The sequence below is a fragment of the Aspergillus nidulans genome, chromosome V, assembly GCF_000011425.1.
Source record: "Aspergillus nidulans FGSC A4 chromosome V".
Lineage (NCBI taxonomy): Eukaryota > Fungi > Ascomycota > Eurotiomycetes > Eurotiales > Aspergillaceae > Aspergillus > Aspergillus nidulans.
Window position 1 is genome coordinate 1,804,075 of NC_066261.1, and position 24,625 is coordinate 1,828,699.

The window sequence follows — 24,625 nt, forward strand, 5'->3', positions numbered from 1 at the left end:
AAATAACTTTTCTCACTGGTCGGCCAATATAATTATCAAGACGGCTGTCGAATCGGGTCATTAGCCTTAGCGTTAAGAGCACGCTCCATACGGCTCCATCACAGTGTTCTGGACTTGCCAGTGACTCCATCAAAGGTCGTATGGTCCTGTCTTAACATACAGCAGCTGAGCACTATTATTTTGCTGATTTCGCGGTCCGCCGATCCAGTCTACGGCTAGCTGCCCATATCCCTGGAACGATCACAGAAATTAGGAATTGCTGCTGAACGTGGAATGCCCGCCAAGCCTCTGGCCACGTTGTAACCTACGTTCGAAATGCTTCGAATCGCAAATAACAAGGGGGGATTACATGATTGCCAGGTGGCATGTGCATGATGTGTGTTTAACGCAGCACGCCTTGGCACGTAGATAAGAATAACTCTGCATCGTCTATTTTCTGCAGGACGAGTCTTACTACTCGTATGGACGAACGACGGAGGGCGAATCCCGACCATGCACCGTTCTGATTAAGGAACGGAAGGATGATCCCTGATTTGAGATGAACGGGCCAATTGCGATCGAAACCGATTGTTGGTTTGCACTAGTCTATAAGTAGCTAGTACGTGCATGACTTGGTCTGAGAATACCGGTTCCATGCGATATTTAAGATGGTCTAACGACCAGTGAGAGGCTGGTGTCTGGCCCCATTATGGCAAATCGGCACGGTGCAATGCAGTGTGCAGACGGTATGTGGGAGATTTGAAGTGTCACACGGCCACGTTGTGAAGGGGGCTGATCATAAGAACGGCCACTATTACAGATACTCCACGCGGCCTCCCTTAACATACAGTGAGTATTCTGGTAATAGTAAGGAGGATAATGACTCGAGACAAAACAAAGCGATTGTCGACACGGCTACGGCGTGTTACATTGATGAACGTGAACTGCTGGGATTGTTTGGGTTTCGTCAGATCAAGGTCAGTAGAACTCGACTCTGGAATTGCAAAGGCAGCGGACATTCTCGGCGCTGCTAATGTATGTAGTAATCCCACGGCCGAGCATTTAAACATCATGTCAGCATGAAAAAGCAGAGACAGATGATAAATCCTGCTTGAAAATCAAGAGATCCAGCTTGTCAGCAGGAACGAAGTCGAATTAGCTATGTTGGCCATTAACCCGCATTCTCAGCCACGTGACGGTGAGTACACTGTGGGCAAGCGTTGTTGTGGGTTGTGATGTTGGTGCCTTTGACGGGTCTACCTGGACTAAATATAACCAGATTTGGCTAGTGCAATCGCGGGCAACCTGGAGCATGGGAAACAAAAGACCAGGGATTTGCTTGATGTTTAAATGACGCAGTGAATCAATCATTCGTAAGAGACATGTAACATACGTCCGTGGGCAAGCCTTGCGTACTCGGGTATCGGTAATTAGCGCCCGTAGCTACATAACCCCTGTGGAGTAGCAGCTTCATGAAACAGGAATGATCTTCAAAAGGAAGATTAAGTTTTTATGTCCGTTAGTGAAGCCGTGGTTCGGGATTCGCCGGACGTCCTTGTCGAGTCTTGAGTCTAGGCGGATCAACCCCGAGTCTGGACGCCAGAAATGGAACGGGGACTGGGCACTTGGAGACGTGGTCAGCGGAGAACGGCATGGTTACGGATCGACCTAGCGGTGGGTATACAGTTAGCTTCCGGATAAGTTTCCCCAGAGAAAGGGGAAGCATCCCGACACAGACCGTTTTGGCAAGCTCGTGGTCCGCCCGGTCGCTGCAGCCAGCGTGTTAGCGTACTGGTAGTGTTGCGTTTCTCGCTTGCACCTGGCAAGTTGTAGCCCGAAACCCGTAAGCGTAAGCGAGGGACTGAGATGCAAGGATGTTGACATTGGAATGTAGGGATTCACTCTTGATGGCAAAACAACGGAATGATGAGTTTGCAGGGATACGACGAAGCGTGAAGATGAAACGCCGATGAGATCGAGCCATCGCGAGGCAGAGAAGGAGACGGTGCGAAAGCCAGGGAGCCCAGCCAGCCCAGGGCAGGTGACAAGTGAGCCTTGCCTGAGGCGCCGACCCACACCCAGGCCACAGGGCTGCCTGTCATGGCCGCAAACTTGATGCATCAGAACTGGCATTGAGCAGACGTCAAAAAGGGAGTGGATAGCCATCATTTAGGTATCATTTAGGTATCAATCACGAATTGCAGAATTGACAGAACTGACAGAATTACATCTGTCCACTGGCCACGCAGGAACGTCGGAAGGAAGTAGAGTGCTTATCTCAGGAGCAGTGCTAAGTCCTCCTTCTAGAGGCTGTTGTGGATTGACAGTATTGACTCAATTGAGTCCTACTGACTGTACTCTGAGTACTCTTCTGATCGGGAAGCCAGCGATCGAGTCTGCCTGCCAAGACGAGGCTGACCCGCACCCGTCGCGATCGCTCTGCGCTGGCTGCTCCCATGGACCAGCGGGAACATCGACTTTCAATCTGATGCAGACGGAATATCTCAATCGAGGACTTTAATCGAGGACTTTGCACATACTGCCGTCACTTTCCTCTTCGAGGGTTATCGAGCGCGTGATAAAAATAACTTGTTCCTAGCCTCATGGCGAAGGCAGTGTTTGTCTGCGGGCAAGAACCCGGTGCATGCGCCTGGCCGCCTGGCAGTTATCGAGTCCACTACTCTGTATGTAGCGCGCGCACTAAACTATACGAGGACCAATCAGAGCGGTCCCTGAACCAACAGTTCCAGCACAAACCGCATGGTCGACTAGGGTTCGTGAACTGGGAATTATCCCAGCTTACCACCCTTGCATTGGCCCATCCATGCTAATAACGAATTGCCCGGTATGCGATATCGTCCATGGATCAGGCTCGTGGTCTCAGGCCAACGTGCCAGTCTCTGCACCCGCAGACCCCGTGGTCTGCACGAGGCGGCCGACCTTCCAGGTAGGTCCAGCTAGGCCTATCTAGGCCTAGTTAGTCCCAGTTAGGCCCAGTTAGGTCCAGTTAGGTCCAGTTAGGTCCACGAGTATGCAGAAATTCTGCTAAAAACAGCTAGAGCTTACGGCCCCAAGTATGCACTAGACAGCAAATTAGCAGGCGGCAAAACCCAACAGAAAGCCGTTTATGCCAGACCCCTGCAGCATCCAAGGAAATTAAAAATAAGTCTCCATACAACGCCTGTTCCCCGTCTTTGATTGCGCCTCAGCCGCACCGGCCGAATTGTTGCTATTTGGCGAAAAATGCTAATTTACTGCGATTCTTTGGAAACACTCTGGTAGTGTCTGGTGGCTGTAGTCTGTCGACCGTGACGATCGCATGCAGAATGGATTATTTTTATTATCGTGAATATTGCTATTATTTTTAAATCGCGTTGGTATTTATATTATGGTATTATGGTGATTATGAATCTCAGCTTTTCTCAATTTGATACTATATTATCTACTACGGCTTCCAGCCCGGCCTGGTCTGGTCTTACTCTGCCCTATACTGCGTGTACTCCTGGCTCCTGCATCTCGCTGCATCTCTCTCGAGTCACTGTCAGAACTGCCACCATCCGCCGTTTCAGGATCCTGCCATCCCCAGTCCCATTCCATCCGCGTCCCTTGCCCATACCCATACTGGCAGTCAGGTCTGACCTCATTCTATCGATCTACACTAGTCCTCACACAGCCCACCACCCTGACCCTGACCCTCCTCCTCATCTCGTGCCGTCTCCACAGACTAGACGTTTGCTGCTATTTCTTTTGGGACTGTTCCTGTCAGTCCATGCGATCTTCTTCACAGGCCAGAAACTATATCTTGGACCCCATCGCCAATCCTTCAATCCTTCCGATCACTCCACCCAACTCTCTTCTTCACAACACGCCTCTCTTGTCTACCAACAACTCCAACCTCAAGCTCCCTACACCGTCCTCCGTCTGCTGGTAAACCGTAAGCTTCTCGGTTGGTACAGCTGTGCACAATGCCTCGAGCCACTGCCCCCGCGGACATTCCTCTCCCCATCACCTACACTCCCACCACCCACCGCATCAGCAAAGCCAAGAAGGGGAAGCGCGTCCATGCTTGCGAGTATCCAGGATGCGCCAAGGTCTTCACTCGTGCCGAGCACAAGAGGTACGCATTTCCGTCTACGGTCTATTGTTCTTGGTGCTAACCCTGCGTAGGCGACATGAACTGAACCACAATCCCGAGGCGCTGTACCGGTGCACCCAAACCGGCTGCAAGAAATCATTCCACCGCTCTGATCTGCTTGCGCGTCATATGGAACGACAGTATGCTGCCCAGCTCGTGTTTGAGTGTCTGGTGCTAATGCTTCTACAGTGAACTCGAAGCTCAGATGGACGCTTCAGCGCAATGGGACCACCCTTCCAGCAGATCTTCCGTCGGCTACATTCCCAGATACCCCGTGGTGACTCCTACGCCAGCGCCGTACATCTCCATGCCGCAGCCCCAGAGCGCAGTTTCCAAGTCTTCAGTCATCCAGCCCGACCTGGCAATTGACGGGCTCATTTGGGGTACCATGGATCAGCACCAGCACCAGCACATGGTCTCGCCCCCGTGCATCCAAGAGTCCGTCGAAGATACTGCCAGGTACTATTCCACACCAGAGGCATGCTCGTCACCATCATCAGACGGCACAACGTACTCGGTTCCTTCGTATTCCGGTTCCATCTCGTCAGTTTCATCGACATCGCCCGGTTTGGTCGACTCGTATCCAGACCCAATCATCGACTCGGAGCTGACGTCTTCGCCGGGCCCGATGCATGCGACGCTTGACGGCTGCCAATGGGAGCGCGCTGACACTGGGCCCCCTGCAACTGCGAGCATGGTTCCCATCTCTACTATTCCGGACAGTCTGATTCATCCCGTAAGCGGCACGGCTCCTGATTTCTTTAAGCATCAAACTAAACTTGTCTTAGGCTCTACAATACCAATCGCAATCATGGCCCATGCCGCAGCATATCAACTATAACGAGAACATCATCCAATCTGTACCAGTATCTCTACCGTACGAAACAACAGCAAGCAGCAACTGCAAAGCCCCGTGGGCTCTGTGATTTTCTTTCCACAGCCTCAATATCTTACTCACAATTTACGCCCTCATGCACGTCGATGGTATTGCAAATCCAAGATCTACAAACATACATCCACCGCCGACCAATAACGACCTTTCTATAAAAAGAAATCGTTGGAAATCCGCCAATCCCAGCGCTCAGTTCTCGAGTCATCCTGCGTTACACAAGCTGCAGCCTTGTCGCACAGCGACCCGAACTCAAAATCCGTGCGGTGACCACGAGGTCGGAAAAAGAAAAGATGCTGCAAACGCCCGGCATTGCACCTGGCAGTGACACCGACAGCCGCATCCCTGACCATAACGAATTGTAATCACGAACTTTCTTTTGTGAATGATTTATTTTTATTTCCTTATTTCATTTGTCCGTCCGTCTGTCTGTCTGTCTGACTACTTCATCTGAATCATACACTACACTACAGTACATAGAGCGTTGGTTCGGAACGAGATCATGGCCCTGGGTTTCAAGATTTACTGGTTAGGCGTTGAGCTTCTATTTTCACATCGTTTTTTGAATTTCATCGCGAGTCTTGTGTTACCATCCACTACTTATACCACTGTCCATCTATCTACCTATCATGCTACTTCGTCGTCCTCTCCTCTACGAACCAATCTATACCCCCAGTTTTATTTTCGTCTCTCCCATCTCCGTCATCTCATCTATCTCGGTTTCTTATTTTCTAACTGCATATGGATATCATGCGTTAAGGTCTACTGCTTGTTTTTCATTTGGAGTCGCGTTGTTTCATGTTCGCGTATCGTCCATGTCCTTCACGTGCTAGAAAAGAAAGATCTTTGTTTGTCTGTTTAGAAGAGTTTCCATACAGCTAGGTGAAGGGGCAGCGTTTTATGCAATCGATCAATCCTTAGTCTCTCTACTCATAATACGGACAAGAATAGGATTGGATGTTTGACTACCATCTATATTGTGTGCTTGTAGTTGCTTGCTGTTGCTTGCTGTCGCTTGCTTGTATTGGTTCCTGCACTGTTTTCCCACTTCTTCCAAATCCAACGGTCCTCGTTTCAGGGTTTGCAGGTACATCCTCTTATGTTAACAACGGACCCCAAATCGACGACTTAGCCATCGCAGCTCTCTACTACTTCGCACCAACAGGTCTCCTAGACGGACATGGATTTCACCCAGATCAAACAATAGGCACCGCCATCCCATCCCCCCTTAGGTCGCTGCCTGCACTGTACACCAATTTCCCGCCATCATAGTGGCACCGCACAATCTGTCCCCGACCAAACATGCCCCTCTCCCACCCCTTCAGCACCTTCACCTGATGTCCCAATTTCCTCAGTCCCTCCACCGCGTCCTCGCTGATCCCTTCTTCAACATAGACAGTCCGATCAAGCTGCTTTCCAAGCTCGGGATTGCCCGCCGCAATGCAGATACGAGGTGCGTCCAGGGCCGCCTGCGGGTGGTATCCAAATGCAAGCATATTGAGAAGGACCTGGACGTGGCCCTGCGGCTGCATGAACCCGCCCATGACGCCGTAGACGGAGTGCAGCGAGCCGTCGGACGCGTTCGTGATCATCGCCGGGATGATGGTGTGGTAGGGTCTCTTGCCGGGGGCAAGGACATTGGGATGATTCGGGGAAAGCGAGAAATTGGCGCCGCGGTTTTGCAGTGTAAAGCCGCATCCCTTGGGGATAATGCCGGATCCGAACCCTGCGTAGTTGGAATTGATGAACGAGATTCCGTTGCCGGCGCCGTCGGTTACCGCAAAGTACACTGTGTCGCAGTGGTTGTGCGCGGGACTGCCATGGTCGAGGATATCGGATGCGGCGCTAGGGTTGAAGATCTTGGCGCGTTCCGCAAGGTAGGACGGAGAGAGGAGTTCTTTTGTTGGGACGGGCGTTGTGTCTGGGTCCGTGACGAACCAGGAGGCGTCTGCGAAAGCGATGCGCAAGGACTCGATGATGGCATGGAGGTACTCGGCGCTGTTATGTTGTTTCTCGGTGAAGGACGGGATTTTGCCGGTCTTCTCAAGTTCCTGGAGAATGCCCAGCGCCATGAGTGCTACAATCCCCTGACCGTTCGGTGGGTGCTCCCAGATCTCGACGCCTTGGTTAGTTTCGCCGTCTGTGCCGGCTGTTTGTTTGTCCGTTATGTTTTGCCCGCTGAACTTGAGCGAGATGGCTTCAGTCTCCTGCGAGCCTGTTTCTGCGTGCGCTTTGAGGTCGTCCAGTGTCATGTACCCGCCGAGAGACTGGATGACGTTGACAATCTCCTGCGCGACGCGGCCCTCGTAAAAGCCCTTTTTGCCGTTGGCTGCAAGAGACCGGAACGTCTGCGCCATGGTTGGGTTCTTGAGAATCTCTCCAGGGAGAGGGCTGCGGTAGCCGTCTTGTGCTTCGGGGTCTGCTTTAAGCATCTCATGTGAGTTGGGAGACGCTTTGCGCAAGAGGCTCTCGCTTTCGTGCCACTGGGTCCGTTAGTATTCGTAAGCAGTGAATACCTTGTACTCACAAAGTAAGACGCAAGCTCGGAGACTGCAAACCCCTCCTCTGCCAGCTCAATGGCCGGACTGAGAATCTGCTCAAGGGAAAGCTTGCCGCTGCCGAACTTCTCGACGGTGTCTACCCATCCTGCTGCTGCGCCGGGGACCGTGACGGCGAGCGGGCTATGCATGGGAATTCCACCCGCTTCATCCGGCTTAGCTTGCAGGTCTGCTCTAATCTTCTCAAGAGTTGCGGCGCCGGGGTACCGGCCAGAGCCATTGAGAGAATGGATCTTTTTGGTCGCCGCGTCATAATAGAGGCAGAACATGTCTCCGCCGATTCCTGTGGATGAGGGCTCCGTAACGTTCAGGGCCGCGGCTGCACTCGTTAGCTACGAGCTTACGCTACATTAGGTATGCATACCAACTGCAACCGCTGCATCCTGCGTTCATTAGCTATCAAATGTACTATGAAAGGTCTAGAGGGCAACATACTGCAGCATTTCCACCCTGACTCAGGATCTTCTGTCCTGCTGCAGCCGCGAGAGGTTGAGTACATGTGACAATGCCTTTTGTGCTGTGTACTGTACTCCTCCGACTTGCGAAGGGTGCAAAGTCGGGGTTTTGTCTGGAGTAAACGGCCTTCGAGTTGAGTGGCATCCTGATTGAGGTTGAGTAGAGAATGTGGTGATCTAGGGAAGAATGTATCAGCAGGGGAAAGAAGCGTTTTATCAGCGTTTTTATGAGCGACCCAAGCTCCGGCTATTACCCCAACTTCTCGGTAGATCGTGGGGGGCATAAGTTGCCGTAGTTTTGACGCCGAAATAGGTACGTTGAGATGTATACTCTTCTTCTCCATTGTTAGTACCACGTACCTAGTGTTTAATGTCACATCAACCCTCTCCTATCATGAATACCACGTTCATCGAGCTTAAAGTCCAACTATCACTGCGGCCCTCCGTAACCCCGCGATAACCATATGGATAACGGTCACGTGGTGAGGGGTTGAAGTACCTTCCTGATCCGGTAAGCGTCGGATCACGCGGTTGGGCACCTGCCTATGACGCTCTGGTCTTAAAGCTTGTCCTCTCAACTCCTCATCTCGAGCTCTCAAGTTTGAGAGTTAACTGATCCGGCTTCGCAAGAGTGAAACAGCTTTAATTGGCGATATCGGTCACGCACGTCGAACCCATCAAGCTGAGGAAAGAATCCTCAACGGCTTTGTGATCGCCCGAGACGAACGACAGCTCCACCTACGCCGAAGACGGAGCTGGACCTGGACCTGGAAGCTTCACAACCGCATCATCCCACGAAGTATACATACTGAACTCATTATAAAGCTATGGAACAGCCTGGCTCATGATCAGGGCTCTATGCTTGTCTATCTTTGAACTATTTTACTCTCAAAATGGTGGTGTTTGTTGACTATGACCATGATCTCGGCAACCATGTGCCGAAAGGCCCGGATGCATTTCAACCATACATTGAACCCGGGAAGCCAGCCTTCTCGAAGCTGAGCGTCGGCTTCGAACCCGAGAAATCTGCTGAAGCTCCATCGGAAGCTCCAACTTCTGAGCAGCATTCTGTCCGGGATGCTTTCTCAGTAGCTCTAGGCTGCTATCCGTATGATTGCTGAATCGAACCGCTTATGTGCCTGGTTGATCAGCTAACACAGCCCAGGATAGCCAAGGAGATTGCTCGCGCAGTTGACTTGAATACGCTGTATGCCCTTTCAGGAACGTGTCGTCAGTTCTATGCAAACTTGGCTCCCTACCGGCATCAGCTCGCCAAACAGACACTACGTTGCGAGAATGAATACATTGAGACTCTTTCTGAAATGCTGCACAGCGGCACCGCCATTCCTGACAGTGTCAAGTCGGTGATCCGACTGCTGAGCCGGGGTGCTCTGAATTCTGGACAGCTCACGAGCGGTAAAATCGCGAAATGTGCTCGCGACATGGTTGCCGAGTGTCGAGGATGCTCGAAGATTGTTTGTCGAGTATGTTGGACTGCTCTTGCTGAAGTATAGTCTGCTAATTTACAGAACTGTACGGCCAAACCCCCAAACAGTGCGACCCTGAAGAACCGCATTCGCCGACTGTGCACGACCTGTCGTAAAGCGCCACTGAACAGCCTTGTCACCTCATCTCTGCACGCTCCTATACCTTCAACATCCGATACCCCAAAATCTTCTGTTTTCCTGAGGGATACATGTACCTGCCATGATGTGCTTTGGTTGTGTAACCAGTGCGGTCAAAAGCTACGCAGGAACGATACCACCTACCGCCGAGTTTGGACGTGGCGCACGCGGTACAGCACGTACCTTGGGGGCTTAGGAACAGGAATTGGCGAAGGCTGCCAAGGGGTCAAATGCGGGCGTGGCGAGAGCTGCCTCGCAGCACAGGAAATTGAACTGGAAGTAGAGTGTGAGGCAGACGAGTCCATGTCACACAGCCCTCCCGAGTACGGTTACCATTTCGGACATCGATTTGCCCAGGACAATAGCTCTCATGACCACCCGGGCGAAAGATGGGAGGACCCTGGTGAGAAAGAGCCGGGGTATCTACGGCAAGAGATCATCGGCATTGGAGGGCGGGTTAAACAGAGGGCGAAGAAGCGCGTTATGGTAGGTGCTTGTGTGCCGGAGTATGAGGACGAGCGGGAAACAGGGGATTATCTCACTCGTGAGGAAGAAGGGGCGCATCGAAGTTGGTGCGGTTGGTGTTGGAGGGTTATTCCTGCTAAGCATGAGGTGTCTTATGTGCAAGTGTAGCCACGTCGGATTTCGGAAAACTATATTTTCTGATAAATATCTACCTTCTCTAGCTTTAGAATATGATTGTTTATCTAGAAAGCAACATATAGTCCGCTGCATATTCTTTGAGCAATATCAAAAACTGAAAATCGTGCCAGTCCATCATAATAAAAAGGAAACCATTGCATTCGGGTATCATCAGTCTATAGTCTATACTACAACTCAACTACGTAAATCCACCCCGCACGGCATATATGTTTAGCTTTCTTGCAGATGCGACATTATTGCATCAACCGATCCATTCCCTCCTTCCACCTTGGCCCAAAAACCCTCATGACAACAATAACGCCGCTACTCGCGAATGCCACGAGCCCGATGATTGTAAATAGCCAGCCGTTCCCGATGGCGCCGATGATGGGTGCAGTCACAAACGAACCGACGCAGCTGAAGATATTGCGTGTGAAGTTATTTAGCGCAACGCCCTCGGAGGATTTCTTTGGCATGAATTCCGTCAGCATGGTTGTTACCATGCTAAAAATTAGCATTGAGCCAATGCCAAAGAAAAAGTTTGCTATCATCTGCAGAGGCGTCGTTGTTAGTTAGGGTTAGGCGGAAGGATGAGAGTGAAATAAGACACGGACGTACCGGCGCAAGCCAAAAAACCCCTTTATCAACCGTCCACCCATACCAGATGAGTCCAGCTGGGTAGAGTAGCGCACCCAGCCATGCATTCTCCCGCATGCGATCTTCGGGTCTGAAGATCAGGTTCCCTTTTTCATCATACCTATTCGCCTTCTTTGCCTCACGCACCATGATCTTGTCGATCCAGCGCCCGCCGAATATACTCGACACCACATACCCCAGGGAATTCGGAATGTAGAGGAGGCCTACGATCAACGTATCGAAGTTGTAGGGTTCTTTACCAAAACTATTCTCAATGCTGACGTTCAACACATACAGTGAGCCGAAGGTTATGGCAGCGTAGTAAACTGTGAGCAGCACGGGGAGATATCGCAGATATAGGATGATCTTGAGAGGATCGAGGAAGATTATTTTGATGAGCTTGAGCCAACGGGCTGTCGTACCAAAGACTTGGGTCTGTACGGAGGAGACGCGGGAGGCGCGGCGGGAAAGTGGCTCTTCTGTTGTCGAGGCGGGATCAGCAGGTGGCATAAGTGGTTTCTGGTTCGCACCGGACAGCGTCTCTGGAAGACCAAGAAGAATGAGAACGACGACGACACCGCCATACGCGCTAAAGAACCACATTGTGCTTCGCCAGTGCCACCGCTGCGCCAGTGCTCCTCCCACGATAGGTGCAATCAATGGCCCGCACAGAGGTCCCAAATAGAATATCCCCATAGCGCGCCCTCGCTCCCGCGTATCCCATATATCAGCAATTGTGCCTGCACCAACAGCCTGAACAGACGCCGAAGCACCACCACTAAGCAATCTCATGACAATAAGCATAGCAATTGAGCTCGAAACTGCACAGAGGACATTAAACACGACGAAGAGCGCGAATGAGGCTATGTAAATCGTCCGCCTTCCAAGCCGTTCACTGAATGACGACCACCACAGCGGGAAAATAGACATGCTCAGCATGTACAGCGAGATTGTCAGATTCGTGACTGTTGTCGTAGCGTTGAGCTCGTCTGCTACTTGTGAAAGCGCAGGAAAGAAGATCGAACTCCCCATTGGCGCGACAGAGCCCGCAACTGCGACGACAAAGGTGATGAACCATTTCTTACTGCGCGGGTAGCACTTTGGGTTTTCGATCTCCTCCAGCAGGGTGATTTGGCCAAAGAGGCCGCGGCGCGAGAGCCGCGGGACTACCTTCATGGCTTCTTCTGATTCCGAGTCCAGCGCGGATTTCGCTGGAACTTGGTCCTCCGCATCTCTGCCTGGCGTTGTTGCGTGTTCTGGTTCTGAGTGTTCTGAGTTCTGCGATGAGGAGAGGGAGTGCAGATCATCCTGGTAGTTCGAGATCGGCGTAGAATCCTGGGCCTCATAGGACCGTTCCGGGCTCTGAGTTCGTACAACACTCTTCTCCTGCATTTTGAAGGTTATAACGGACGTCTGTTTGGTTGCGATATTCCAATTGTAGAGGTTCGTGAGTTCAGGCTGCTGGCTGCGTCGTTATAGAAAACACGCCGAGAAGATGTCCATGAGTGCTGCAGGGTCGTTAATACAGGGTACCCAGAAGAGCGTTCACAACAAAAGTAATAATAATCAATAGACAGCAAGGAGGAGAAAAAAGAGAAACAATTTCCAGAGGCTCGAGTGCAGTCGAGGTACCGCAGTGAAGTCCAACTCCACCGATCTGCGGGTCTTTCTTCCCTTCAACCTCCCTACTTTCCTCTCCTTTGTCTTCTTGAATTCTCGTCCAATCCGCGTTTCTGCCTTTGAGGTCCCTCGAAAACTCCAGAGAGCTGAGTTTCTCTTGCGATGCCGTTCCAACCGATCCTCCAGTCGGAATCGTTGCAGTTGGGTCATAGACCCAGATAAGCCGGCGGTCCACTTGGTGGTAGCCGAGGTCGAGCATCATGTTTCTGGATAATTATCCGGCGATCGTCTCTCTGTTTGTTTGTCAATCTTCAACTCAATCTGGCGAGATCTTGCGTCACTGGCATGCTCATTCTTCGCAGGCTCATTTCCAGGATAGTGTTGCGAATGGTCCTCGAATCCTCAACGATCCGCAGGCGGTTGGCAAGTTGGAGGACGTCGATAACCAAATAACCAGGCCTCGGCTGCTGTCAACAAACAGGACGGTCTCCAGTGCAGCAGTGCTCCACTGCGATAGACAAGATTTTTAGATGGGTCTCAAGGCATCCACCGGCTTAACCCCAGGTCCAGGATGACCTCACATAGTTGCACTGCTGCACTCGGAATCTGGACAATTATCAGTGGTATGTGCAACACCAGACGTCAAGGACAAAGGTACTGAGATCATAATCTCGCAGGCTATATGTCAACGAGGTCAAGGCATCAACACTCTCTGAGACTTCTCTGGCAGCAATCGAGATCTATTTGGCACGCTAGACGACTCTATACGAATTTGATTCTATCCTCTACAACAGGTTTCACGATAGGCAAAGAGTCGGTCGGATTCTGACCGACTATGGTCACCGCTCGGGCTCGCTCGATACCTATAGCATGCATGTCACCATCGGATGACTGTTCATGCCCGAAAATGGCAAGGAGCAGGCCAGCATCTGTTACGGCTGCCTCTTCACCTACGAGGGTCTCCAGTTGCGCGAACCAAGAGAATCCGTCATACCCGCGCGCTATGAATGACGGCATCGCGACGGTATATGTGCGATCCGGGTCCAGCGGCTCGAGGCTACCATCAGACCTCTGAAAAAAGACGTCTACAACTCGAGACCATTCAGGTTGGTGCCAGCTCGCCACAACTCGCAATCCTGACACTTGCAAAAATCGGCCGTCAGTATGCATGTCGGAGACAGAATTCTCGAGTGCAAGCCGGATGATCGAGCCGGGCATCTTCTTAACGAGAACGGAATTTCCGAACGGACAGATATCTTGCGATTCTTGTCAGTGCTTGTCGGTTGCAAGCAAGAATTGGCTTACTGATGATATCTCTGACTAGCAGGGGCTCTCCGTCCGGGTCGGCTGCGCCCAAGATGCAGTCACTTCTAACTGCGCCGCTGTTAAAGAATCCAATGTCTGCGTCATAGAATGCTCGAACGGCATCGGCCAGCATATTTCCCATGTTAGTCTCTTGGCTGCGGATCATGGCATTGCGTCCATCTATTGGGGTAGCTGCGTGCAGGAGCGGTCTTTGAACCAGCTTTCCGACTTGATCGTGAATGGCCTGCAGAGTTTCGACAACATGCGTTGGTGGCTGTGGTGTTGCAACTGCGACTTGGATATCGGTGTATTGGCGCACTTTCCCGTCAGCCGTGTGAAGGCTGAAGTCTGGGCAATATGCGGTACTCACACTTCACTGTTGATGCTACTACGGTTCCATTCTCGGCTCGTTGCACAATCAACCGTACCAGCGACAAGCCTCTCCAGTCGGTCCCGCTTTTTACGAGCCTTATACTTCCCTCTGCATCAGGGACTCTTCCATCTACTTCCACCTCGGTGACTTTGCGTCCCTGCTCGACGTTTCCTGCAGTAAAATCCGTGTCACCTGCAAACCTCCTTAATACGTCGTGATCATGGCCGCCGAGCAGCAAGTCGATCCTGCTGTCGCCGCTGACGGTCGCATTGGCTACGGCCATATCCTCTGGCACGCGCATATGCGTTAGTGCGACGACTAGGTCGCAGCGTTCTTGCACTCGAAGATGGCGCGCTAAACGGCGAGCCGCTTGCACCGGCGGTTCGAACTCGCAAGGTGGTAGCAGTTCACAGTTTGATGGCCAGTCACTAGCCTAATCAGCTGGGCTCAAGAACGCAGTCGTCGCTCATACGTACGTTCCTGCAAGTCCGATAAATCCAACCTTGAGACCATTTTCCAGGTTACGAACAATATATTCCCGTGCGGAGCCAAGCGTTCGTCTTTGGTTTTTTTGGAGATGGTAAGCGTTCGATAGTAACCACGGAAATTTTAGCTGGCTCGACAGCTCTATCAGCCTAGCATCGCCAAAGTCGAAGTCTGTTATTGTCAGTGACTGGCATAAGACAACACGATTACGTGCAGCCAACCATGGTTCCCATAACACCCAATATCAACCCCTACGAGGTTTAAAAACGGACACACCTGCGCCCCTTTCAGCACGCTTGCCTCAAGAGAAGGCGAGAACGCGTCGCCGCTGAAAAGTGTCAGGGTTTGGGAGGCGGGGTTGGAGACTGCGAATTCGCGCTGCAAGTTCAGGAACCTTGCAAGTAGGGTCGCAGAGGGGATGTGGTACTGACACGATCATATTTAGATATAACGCCAATCTTTGGCACTACCTGAGTAGAGCAAACTTACTACATCATTGAAGTGGACGAACTGAACCTCGTCGATTCGCATTTCAACCGTCATATTCCCTAGTCAAAGGCGACGGTAAGTATTGATATGAAAAGCTTTGCGTCGAGAGCAGATATTTTGTCAGCAGTCAAAAAGAAAAGTCTCCCTGTGGGGTTGTGTTTACATATGAAAGTTAAGTTATCAGTTATAAAGTGTAGAAGATCTAGACTTCTGGAAGAATACGAGATGCAGGACGCAGTGACTCTTCTCGGCGCGACCCGCGCTCCGCTGCTATTCTCAAGTAGGTCTGCGTATCTTCCTTCTAGTCCCAAACCTAAGTCAACACACATGCAGCGTCGCTGCTGCCTATCGCATTGGCATTATCATGAAGTCGCTGTCTTACCATATGATCCAGAATGGTTAGCGATGAGTCAGAGACATCGTCTCAGTCTGACAATTGAACAAAAAGGATGGCACTAAGAGCTTGGCGTTCTGAAAAAAAACATATTAATCGCTCTCAATGTTGCCCATTGGGAGGGAAGCTCCTAATGGAGATGCTTCATGATTAAAAAAAAAAAGAAATGATCAAATTGGTCCCAGAGGGGATCGAACCCTCAACCTTGGCGTATACTTAGTATTAGCACCACGCGCTAACCAATTGCGCCATGGAACCATTTGTTGGGTTTTGGGCTCAAATATTGCCATTATAATGCATTGGAGAAAATGCAGCCAAAAGTACCAGGTTTAGGAAGCGTGTGTGGTCGCGAAAGTTGTCAATAGCATCCAGAACTCGCTTAGTAAGGGGATAAGAAACCGGAAGAGCTTAGAACCAGAACTGCGATAGGATATGAAAGGTTGCCTGGTCAGGGGTCGAAGCCTGAAATTCCCTGCTGCTACCTGGCGGTTGTGGTGAGCTTCTGGTGCTGATCGAAATACTGATAAATGACTAGACCTTTAGAGCTTTCTATGGGATTATCAAAAAGTCAGAAATGGATCTATTAGACCGTCAAGCCTGAAGCGGACATTCTAAGATGCGCAGAGACTGGGAATTCGCAGACAGATCTTGTAACGGGCGTAGGCAGTATTATTTTCAACTGGCTGTCCTGTATAAACGAGTATCACAAGCTTAGAGAAAGAAACAAAAGATAGAAGCGCAGATATCTTCCTCCTCCCTTTATCAACCTTTCTGACTTTCCGGACCTGTATGCCGACGGATCCCTTTTCCGAAGTTATGAGGACGGATCTCCTTTCCTAAGCTTCGAGGCCGCAATTCCGAAGCTGTACGCTGATATTGCAGAAACCTTGTTTTGAACCAGGTTGAGGGCATGGCCGACAACCAAGATCCAGGCCATAGCCTGTGACAGATCTGGCAGACAAAGACACCGTTCGGTTTGCATTATGAGAGATATACACCGCTCAAGGTTGTACTAACGAGTGAGACTCCTGCTAGCCGCTATGTTTTGCTTCAAGGGGTCCTCCATAGATAATAAGTCTTAGCGCCAGAGTAGGGCTAGCACAGCAATCCCGTATGCAGGCCAAGGCCCATTATGCACTCTCCTGAAGACAATAGGGTAATGCTTATATTTACTAACAAAACTGTGCCATCAACAACCAGCGGTTCCATAACTCAGTTGGTTAGAGTGTGGTGCTAATAAATGGTTTCCTAATCATTTGTCACGCCAAAGTCGAGGGTTCGACCCCCTCTGGGACCATCTTTTTTACGTTTTTTTGGCTCGGTCGGTTTTATTTGGATTCCGTATCCCAAACCTGAACTCTCGAAGTGATTTCTTAATTTATAATAGCTTAGTTTTGTTTAAAAACTGGTCCGTCAGGGCTATTTAGTAAGATAATCGGACAGATGCAGAAGATTATTTTGGGCGAGCATATTTTCAGTAAACATGTTTTTTGTATGTTGGGTTCTTGCAGAAGAGAAGGTCATAAGAAGAGTAGAGTCCTGTCCGAATCATGACATCAAGCCTGCTGAGCTCACTTGCACATAACTGTTCCATCATACCGCCTGAGACATTTATAAGCTCAGATTGTGACCCAAAAATAAATTTTAGCCTATAGCTAGAACGTTGTGACACCGTCTCTTTATTCTCCTTTGCCTGTATCCTTGTGCAATAAGATACAAGAACAGGGTTTGGCTTCAAAACTCACCACGATGTCCAATCAAGAAGACGCCTCCAATTACTATTCCTTCGCGCACCTCGGCAGCACGCATCCCAGCTGGACAGGCCATTTCCAACCTAATCCTGCTGTAGATGACAGTGCAGCATCCGGCGCCCATCCCCCAGAAGCGGGAGATAACGACCCGGACGTCTACACCTTCGACGATGCCAACGAGGTGGATGACGATGTTCATGGGGACGAAAGCCCCGATCTTCGAGTAGAAACCACCTCTTTCGAGAACGGCGAAGGGAGCACGATATATGACCCCGAGAGCGGCGCATACGACCAGATGCTAGATTACACGACTAGTGCTGGCGAATATAGGCATCATCGGGAACGAATGACAGAAGATGGAGTCTTCCAGACGCGCGATATGACGAAGCGTCAAGATGGGACGAGACATGTTCATCGGGAGTATGAGAATCCTCTAACCGGGACAATAAGGGTTACCGACTATGAGCAATAGCCCTTCTAGATCATGTTTGGTGAAAAAAAAAAAAAAAAAGTCCATGCAGTGAATCTATTACTTGAACTCCTCCATAATTTGGGGCTTGAAGCCCTTTATAATATCCGTCAATTCCTTCCAGAGCCTTTTCTGGATCATTCTCCCCTCTTCGTTATAGATCCGCTCCGATAGCGCCTCGTCCGCGACGATTCCGTTAACCATATACTTCCCGTGCGACTCAACCCCGGCACTCGCAGCAGTAACCGTCGTGCGCGCTCCGACCTCTTCTTTGCGCGCAAATAATCTCTTGAAGAGGTTGAATACAAGTGCGTCGACGCCCTGATTCTCGCGCGAGAGCTGCGAGTGACAGAAGCCCGTGTCAAGCATGTTGATTACCACAGATGGCTCGCCGTCTTTTCCGTCACTGTCGCTGTAGAGTTGCTCGACAAGTTCCCTCGTCAAGTATACATTCAGCAACTTTGTAACCGGATACCGCTCATCCATTTTCGCCGTAGCTTTGTCGCTCAGCGCAACAAATATGCCCCGAGGGTCTGTGGATTGTGGAAATTCCGGCCAGGCGTGGACCTGGCTCGTCAAAACCGTGAGATGCGGTGGAGCCAATCGATTTGTGAAATTGGTCCCTGTTTCTTGCAGTTTTGGGAGTAGGGCAATGGCGAGTAGGAAGTGATTTATCGTGTTCACGGTAATAGAATGCTCATATCCCCCATCAGCCAGTTGAAATATCTTTGTAGCAACAGCCGCATTTAAAACCAGGACATCGATCCTCCCTAATTCCTTCTTCGCCTTCTCCGCAAATGCCAGTACCGAGTGCCTGCTCGCCAGGTCAAGCGGCCATACCTCGCAGGTTCCCGGTTTACAGATCGTGGATTCCTCGATATCTTTGGCGGCATTCTCACCGGCAGCGGTATTCCGCACAGCGAGAATCACCTTATCAGCACCGAGTCGCGCAATGTGCCGAGCTGTTTCTAGACCAAGCCCGGTGTTGGACCCAGTGATTATGGCGGTTTGGCCGGTGAACGGGTTGGTTGGGATTGCTGGGGTGATGAGGAGTTGGTTGTAGAGGAAGGTCGGGAGACCCATTCTGTTTCTCCTTCTTTTCTGAATGATGGGTTTAATGTTTGATCACGATATGGACGAAGGGAGTTATATAGGTGTCGGCAGTGAGGTTCAGTATTCCTTAGCCTGGGGTCAGCGGCTAGGCTGCATGGCTTGCGTTGCACCAGCTCTAGCCCTTGCATTTGTTCCTTAGTGTCGACGTTAGGCTGAGGCTGTGGATACTTACATTATTGGCAGCTGTGTCTTCTGGCTGCTTCTGGGTGCTGGTGTAAGAGAATCTCAGTCCATCTCAGTCCAATCTCTCGCCCAAGGGGAGCCCAAGGGGAGCTTACAAGCGAGCGTCACACGGAGAAATATTTATAACATACATATATGCACATTTAGATTGACGCACGAACTTGACTGCTGACAGCGGGACAACAACATCATAATATGCACAATTACACCGTCAACCACGGACTGCTAGGATACCTTTAAAAGCTAAAGTGCTGAAGATTGATGCATACACGTTGGCTACTTCTGCTAACCGTATCAATATTTGTCTCTTGTAGGCCGAAGTTGCTGGAAGGCAATATTTGTCTATATATTACAAAGAGATAACCGGAATCACAACAAAAAGGGTTCCATAACTCAGTTGGTTAGAGTGTGGTGCTAATAAACAGTCGCCTGACCGTTTGTGACGCCAAAGTCGAGGGTTCGACCCCCTCTGGGACCATTTTTTCTCTACTTGAGAGTAGTACTCTTTTTTGCCTGGTGGCATGGGGCGTGGATGTGGGGTGGTGGGGTGCGGATATATTTTGTAGTAACATTACCATGGGTGTACGGACGGGCGAGTTAGGGCAAGGGTGATGGAATCATTGTTGACCGATGCTATTGGAACTTGACAGAGGAAGTGGCATAGGATGAGACAGTCGTTACGCTAGGATATGATGAAATCTCCACCATATGCGTATACAAGGACGCGGACGGTCCGGCAGGATTTGATGAAGGTAGCGTCAAGTAGTAATTTCCCTAGCAACATGCAATCCTCACAGTTCACCGGTCAGGCCAGGAAAAAAACCATATATTATTTCTATACTCTCCTTATCCAGTTGAGGATTGCCAGTCATCTGCCAGGCTGCGTTCATTCTCGTAGCCACTGCCACATTTTTCATAGAGCGATAGTAGGTAACAGCGTCAAAGGATTGTGAATTGGTATAAAGGAGGGGGGAGTTAGCGCGTAGATTTCCAATGCCCAGGTCTCCGTCCACTTGACTGGTGCTGATTCGAGACCGTTGATGGACAGGCTAACGACGTACACTGCGCGGACTAAACCAGGGTTCGTCTTTATGCTTGTAAAATGCGTGCTCAACCTTAGCCTGAAATCCACAAAGAAAGGATGACAGTAAAACATGGAATTGCGAACATGTGACTGGAAAATCTACCCAATTTCTCTTAGGAAGCATGGTATCGTATTGTCCCTAGCGCAGTACCACAAAATAGAAACCGTAAATCTAACAAAAGAAAGTCATACTAGATCTTAACCAAAGCCAAACCAACCAACAACTCCAGCTGCAGCTCTAATTCCCGGTAGCAATGCTATGCCTCACGCCCAACGACCCATTTGTCAAGAACGACCTCGAGTCTTGCGGCTTTACGAAGACTGTCTCCTTTACCCCCTCACCATCCTTAACTGGAGCGCCGTATCCACCACCGCCCGGCGTTAGAATGATGATCCGATCCCCAGCTCCAAACATGGAAGTCTTCCTAGGTCCCAGCGAGACCATCCGTGTGGCGCCCGTAACAGGATCCTTGCGGACCCAGATATTCTGACCCCGTTCACCATCACTGCCACCCTCGAGCCCATACGGTGCCGTGACACGTCGATCAGAAAGCACTGAGACCTGCAAAGGCATCCTGAACTCAATCTCACGGATACAGCCATCTCCACCGCGCCAGCGGCCGTTACCGCCGCTTCCATGTCGAATTGAGAACTGGTGCAGGATGACAGGGTATCGCTTTTCGAAGATCTCTGGATCTGTAATGCGAGTGTTTGTCATGTGAACTTGCGTGCAAGAAGCACCTTGCCAGCCTAGTCCGGCACCCGCACCACCGCAGATGGTCTCGTAGTACCCGAAGCCCTTCTTAACTTCGCCGGTGACAGGATCAGTGCCTCCGCAGCCGAAGGAGAGATTGTTCATTGTGCCCTGAGACGCGGCGGCGGCGTTGAAAGCGCGCAGGACGAGGTCCGCAACTTTCTGGGAGGTTTCGGTTGTGCAGCCAACTGTTGCGGCAGTGGGGGAGGGGGAGAGGATGGTGTTGTCGGGGCAGACGACTTTAATGGGTTTGAGGCAGCCTTGGTTAAGCGGAATGTCGGTCGAGATCATGCAGCGAAGACAGTACTGAACATTGTGTTAGTAAGGCAAGTCAAAAGGAGTGGGGTGCTTACCATAATGACGGAGTATGAGCAGGTTGGAGGGGCGTTCAGGTTGCCAGAGTGCTCAGGTCCGGTGCCGGTAAAGTCAAAGACGGCATCACCAGTGTCCTTATCAATGGTCACCTTGAGCTTGAACGGGATTCCGTCGTCATTATACTCGGTAGCCTCAAGAACACCACCTTCGTACTTGGCGGCGAATTGCTTCAGGAGATCACGCACGGCCTGCGCAGCGTTTTCTTGAATTGCGTACATGTACAGCTGCACCACTGGCCAGGTGAACTCTTTGACCAGAGCCCGGATCAGCTCGATACCTTTTTGGTTGGACGCAACGGCGGCCTTCAAGTCGGCAATGTTTTCAGCCAAAGTTCGGGTACCACTGCAGCCGGGGAATGACGCTGGTTCCTCGTAGAGATGCTTGATAAGACCAGCCTCGTCGAAGACACCCTCTTTGATCATCTTGAAAGACTCGATGGCTGCACCCTCCTGCCAAAGCTCGGTACTGTTAGGAGGCATGGAGCCCGGTACGATACCACCAATGTCTGCATGATGACCGCGGTTTGCGACAAAGAAGATGATCTCTTTGTCTTCGTCGTCGAAAACTGGGGTGATAGTGGTGATATCAGGCAGATGGGTGCCTCCAGCCCGGGGATGGTTGCTGATGAGGACATCGCCTGGCTTCAAGTCAGCCTTGTATTTCTGAGCCTGGTATGCGATTGCAGTGCTCATGGAGCCAAGATGGCTAGGAATATGAGGCGCGTTTGCGACGAGACCTCCGTCAGCCGAGAAAATGGCGCACGAGTAGTCAAGGCGTTCCTTGATGTTGACCGAAATGGAGGTCTTCTCCATTGTGTGTCCCATTTGCTCGGCCACCGTCATGAAGCGATGACCAAAGACACTGAGCTGCACAGGGTCGACAGTCTGTGTGTCAACAGTTTGCTGTTCTGCGCGTTCAACTTCGAGGATGACGTGTTCAGGAAGGATGATGGCCTTACTCAGGTGATCGACGACGATAGTCTGAGTCTTGTCGATGACCATGGCCGGGCCTGTGATGTGTACACCAGCGCTCAATGACTTAAGCTCATACACAGGGGTCTGTGTCCAGCCGTACTTTTCGAAGAAGATCTGCCGCGAGAAAACAGGAGTAGGGCACGGAGTCAAGCCGTCAGAGCTGTACTTCTTGAGTTCCTCGAACGGGCTGGAAATGTTCAGTACACGGGACTTTCCCACACTTCTGACACGAACGTCATCAACTAAGATATCACGTGTCTGCGAGAAACCGAACTCCTGAGTGTGTCTGGCAGTGAAAGCGTTGCCAGCGTCTGCCACATCCCCAGTCAATGCGATCATAAGGGATGTATCGCTTCCTTGGTATCTCATGTTGAGGAAGTATTCGTGCTCAGTTACTGAAGCATCAAAGCCCTGAGCCTTGAGTCCTTTAGCTCCTCGGGATGACAGCGACTCAAAGCGAGCCCTGATCTCCGGCACGGCTGCTTCAGAGAATGTTAAAGCAGCGGGCTCTTGGTTCTCAACAACCACATCAGCCAAAGCCATTCCGTAGGCGGACAAAATACTTGAGTAACAGGGGATGATGGCCCGCTTGATGCCCAGGTCACGGGCAATGAAGACGGCATGCTGACCTCCAGCACCGCCAAAGCACCCCAGGTTATGGCTGGCCGCTCCATAGCCGCGGCCTTCGCTGAGAGTTCGGATCGGTCGAGTCATAGTGGCATTCGCAATGGCCAGGAAGCCAAGGGCCAATGTTTCTGGAGTAAATGGTTCGCCGCCGTCCTTCTCCTTGTTAACAGTCTCCGCAAGAGCGCTGAATTTCTCCTTGACAGTATCGTAATCTAACTTGCGAGGAAAGGTCTCAGGAATGATCCGACCGAGGAGGAAGTTGGCGTCAGTGACAGTCAGAGGACCGCCACGGCCATAGCATGCAGGTCCTGGGTTAGCTCCGGCGCTGCTGGGTCCTACTTTGAGGAGGCCATTCTCCCACGCCAAGATCGAGCCACCACCAGCAGCAACAGTGTTGATATCCAGCTGAGGAGTCTGGATAGTGACTTCGGCCAGAGTGCTCTCAAAGATATGTTCCAAAGCACCAGAGTATCTGGCAACGTCGGTAGATGTGCCTCCCTGTGTGAAAAATTAGTATGGATCCGTAAAGCAGACCAATAGACTTACCATGTCAAATCCTAGCACGGGCGTGCCATCGGCTTCATCGTAACATGTCCTTGATAGGCCAACTACACCACCAGCAGGTCCACTTAGCACACCCCTCAGGCCCGTAAATTTAGACCAGCTTGTCAAGCCACCATCCGACTGGCAGATCAAAAGCTTGTTGGCACTCTCATCTTCCAGCTGTCCTTTGAAATTCTTGCGGAACCCATCGAGGTAGGCAAATGTCATAGGGGTAAGGTAAGCATCTGCAACGGCTGATTGACTTCGAGGGACAAATTTGGCCATGGATTGCAGAACAGACGAAGCGGAAACCTTGAACCCCATATCTTCAGCAAGCCTCTGAACCTGAAGCTCATGCTCCGGATAGGTGTAGGAGTGCATGAATCCAATGGCGATATTCTTGAGCCCCTGAGCCTTGAGCTTCTCAAGATCTTCCCTAACAGCGTCAAGGTCGGGCTTCTTCATAATTCTCACAATCTCCCCAGTCTGACCCACAACCAAATCTGGATCTGATGAGACGTCGATGGGTTCTTCCGGCTGGGGAGCTTCGCTGGCTCCCTCAATGGTGATGCGCTCATCGACTTCGATGACCGTTTCGTATAGTTGCTCTAACCGCTGGACAGTAAGATCGAAGAGGTTCGGTCTGGTCTGGTTCCCGATAAACAGGATATCGCGGAAGCCTTTTGTGACAAGGAAGGCTACGCGGTCACCCTTTCGCTCCAGTAAAGCGTTGGTAGCGACTGTAGTTCCCATGCGTATTGACTCGATAGGTTCGAGGTCTAGTAATGATCCCTTGGGTATTGAGGTCCCTGAGGCGATCTCTAGAACTTGTCTGATACATTCTGTTGGCGCGTCGTCATACTCATCGGGGCATACTGAGAGGATCTTGAAGACGATGTGCTCCTTGCGTCCAGGCACCTCAGCCCAGCAGTCTGTGAAAGTTCCGCCACGGTCGATGGCGATGCGGACACCCTGGGTTGCCATGATGAGAAAGAGGATGGAGGAGGAGGAGGGGGTGAAGGGGAAGTGAGGGAGACGAAGGAGAGGAAGGAAGTGAAGGTGCGAAAGATGAGATTGAGGAATGAGCAGACATCTTGACTCTCCTTCGACGTCTAGTTTATATCAAAGATAGGCTGCGGTGTTGAAGCTGCGGGGATTGTTTGCGA

The 24,625-nt window shown here is 51.0% G+C and overlaps 9 protein-coding genes across 9 annotated transcripts, besides 1 other annotated feature; 4 read left to right on the forward strand and 5 right to left on the reverse strand.

The window, feature by feature from the left end:
• Positions 1-24,625: part of a sequence feature (contig 1.98 826..565485(-1)) that runs on past both edges of the window.
• Positions 689-1,329, forward strand: ANIA_11488 (uncharacterized protein; the record flags this gene model as incomplete). Its single annotated transcript, XM_050612276.1, has 5 exons — positions 689-725; positions 880-956; positions 988-1,014; positions 1,105-1,177; positions 1,259-1,329. The coding sequence occupies 5 exons, from the start codon at positions 689-691 to the stop codon at positions 1,327-1,329; spliced, it is 285 nt and encodes a 94-aa protein (XP_050468217.1).
• ANIA_05659 (C2H2-type zinc finger protein) lies at positions 3,945-5,040 on the forward strand (the record flags this gene model as incomplete). The annotated part of the gene is made up of 4 exons (XM_658171.1): positions 3,945-4,096; positions 4,147-4,254; positions 4,304-4,850; positions 4,903-5,040. The coding sequence occupies 4 exons, from the start codon at positions 3,945-3,947 to the stop codon at positions 5,038-5,040; spliced, it is 945 nt and encodes a 314-aa protein (XP_663263.1).
• On the reverse strand, positions 6,200-8,161 carry ANIA_05658 (gamma-glutamyltransferase family protein; the record flags this gene model as incomplete). The annotated part of the gene is made up of 4 exons (XM_658170.1): positions 6,200-7,486; positions 7,531-7,880; positions 7,926-7,944; positions 7,997-8,161. 4 exons carry the CDS (start codon positions 8,159-8,161, stop codon positions 6,200-6,202), a joined length of 1,821 nt encoding a protein of 606 aa, XP_663262.1.
• ANIA_05657 (uncharacterized protein) lies at positions 8,910-10,274 on the forward strand (the record flags this gene model as incomplete). The annotated part of the gene is made up of 3 exons (XM_658169.2): positions 8,910-9,124; positions 9,182-9,500; positions 9,546-10,274. 3 exons carry the CDS (start codon positions 8,910-8,912, stop codon positions 10,272-10,274), a joined length of 1,263 nt encoding a protein of 420 aa, XP_663261.2.
• Positions 10,538-12,311, reverse strand: ANIA_05656 (MFS transporter; the record flags this gene model as incomplete). Its single annotated transcript, XM_658168.1, has 2 exons — positions 10,538-10,834; positions 10,902-12,311. 2 exons carry the CDS (start codon positions 12,309-12,311, stop codon positions 10,538-10,540), a joined length of 1,707 nt encoding a protein of 568 aa, XP_663260.1.
• ANIA_05655 (bifunctional metallophosphatase/5'-nucleotidase) lies at positions 13,302-15,246 on the reverse strand (the record flags this gene model as incomplete). Its single annotated transcript, XM_050612277.1, has 7 exons — positions 13,302-13,795; positions 13,845-14,118; positions 14,217-14,325; positions 14,418-14,645; positions 14,694-14,874; positions 14,925-15,081; positions 15,193-15,246. 7 exons carry the CDS (start codon positions 15,244-15,246, stop codon positions 13,302-13,304), a joined length of 1,497 nt encoding a protein of 498 aa, XP_050468218.1.
• On the forward strand, positions 17,336-17,763 carry ANIA_05654 (uncharacterized protein; the record flags this gene model as incomplete). Its single annotated transcript, XM_658166.1, has 2 exons — positions 17,336-17,651; positions 17,708-17,763. The coding sequence occupies 2 exons, from the start codon at positions 17,336-17,338 to the stop codon at positions 17,761-17,763; spliced, it is 372 nt and encodes a 123-aa protein (XP_663258.1).
• ANIA_05653 (putative short-chain dehydrogenase/reductase family protein) lies at positions 17,867-19,245 on the reverse strand (the record flags this gene model as incomplete). Its single annotated transcript, XM_658165.1, has 3 exons — positions 17,867-18,907; positions 19,092-19,121; positions 19,234-19,245. 3 exons carry the CDS (start codon positions 19,243-19,245, stop codon positions 17,867-17,869), a joined length of 1,083 nt encoding a protein of 360 aa, XP_663257.1.
• ANIA_05652 (uncharacterized protein) lies at positions 20,177-24,443 on the reverse strand (the record flags this gene model as incomplete). Its single annotated transcript, XM_658164.2, has 3 exons — positions 20,177-21,246; positions 21,294-23,414; positions 23,463-24,443. The coding sequence occupies 3 exons, from the start codon at positions 24,441-24,443 to the stop codon at positions 20,425-20,427; spliced, it is 3,924 nt and encodes a 1,307-aa protein (XP_663256.1). The 3' UTR covers positions 20,177-20,424.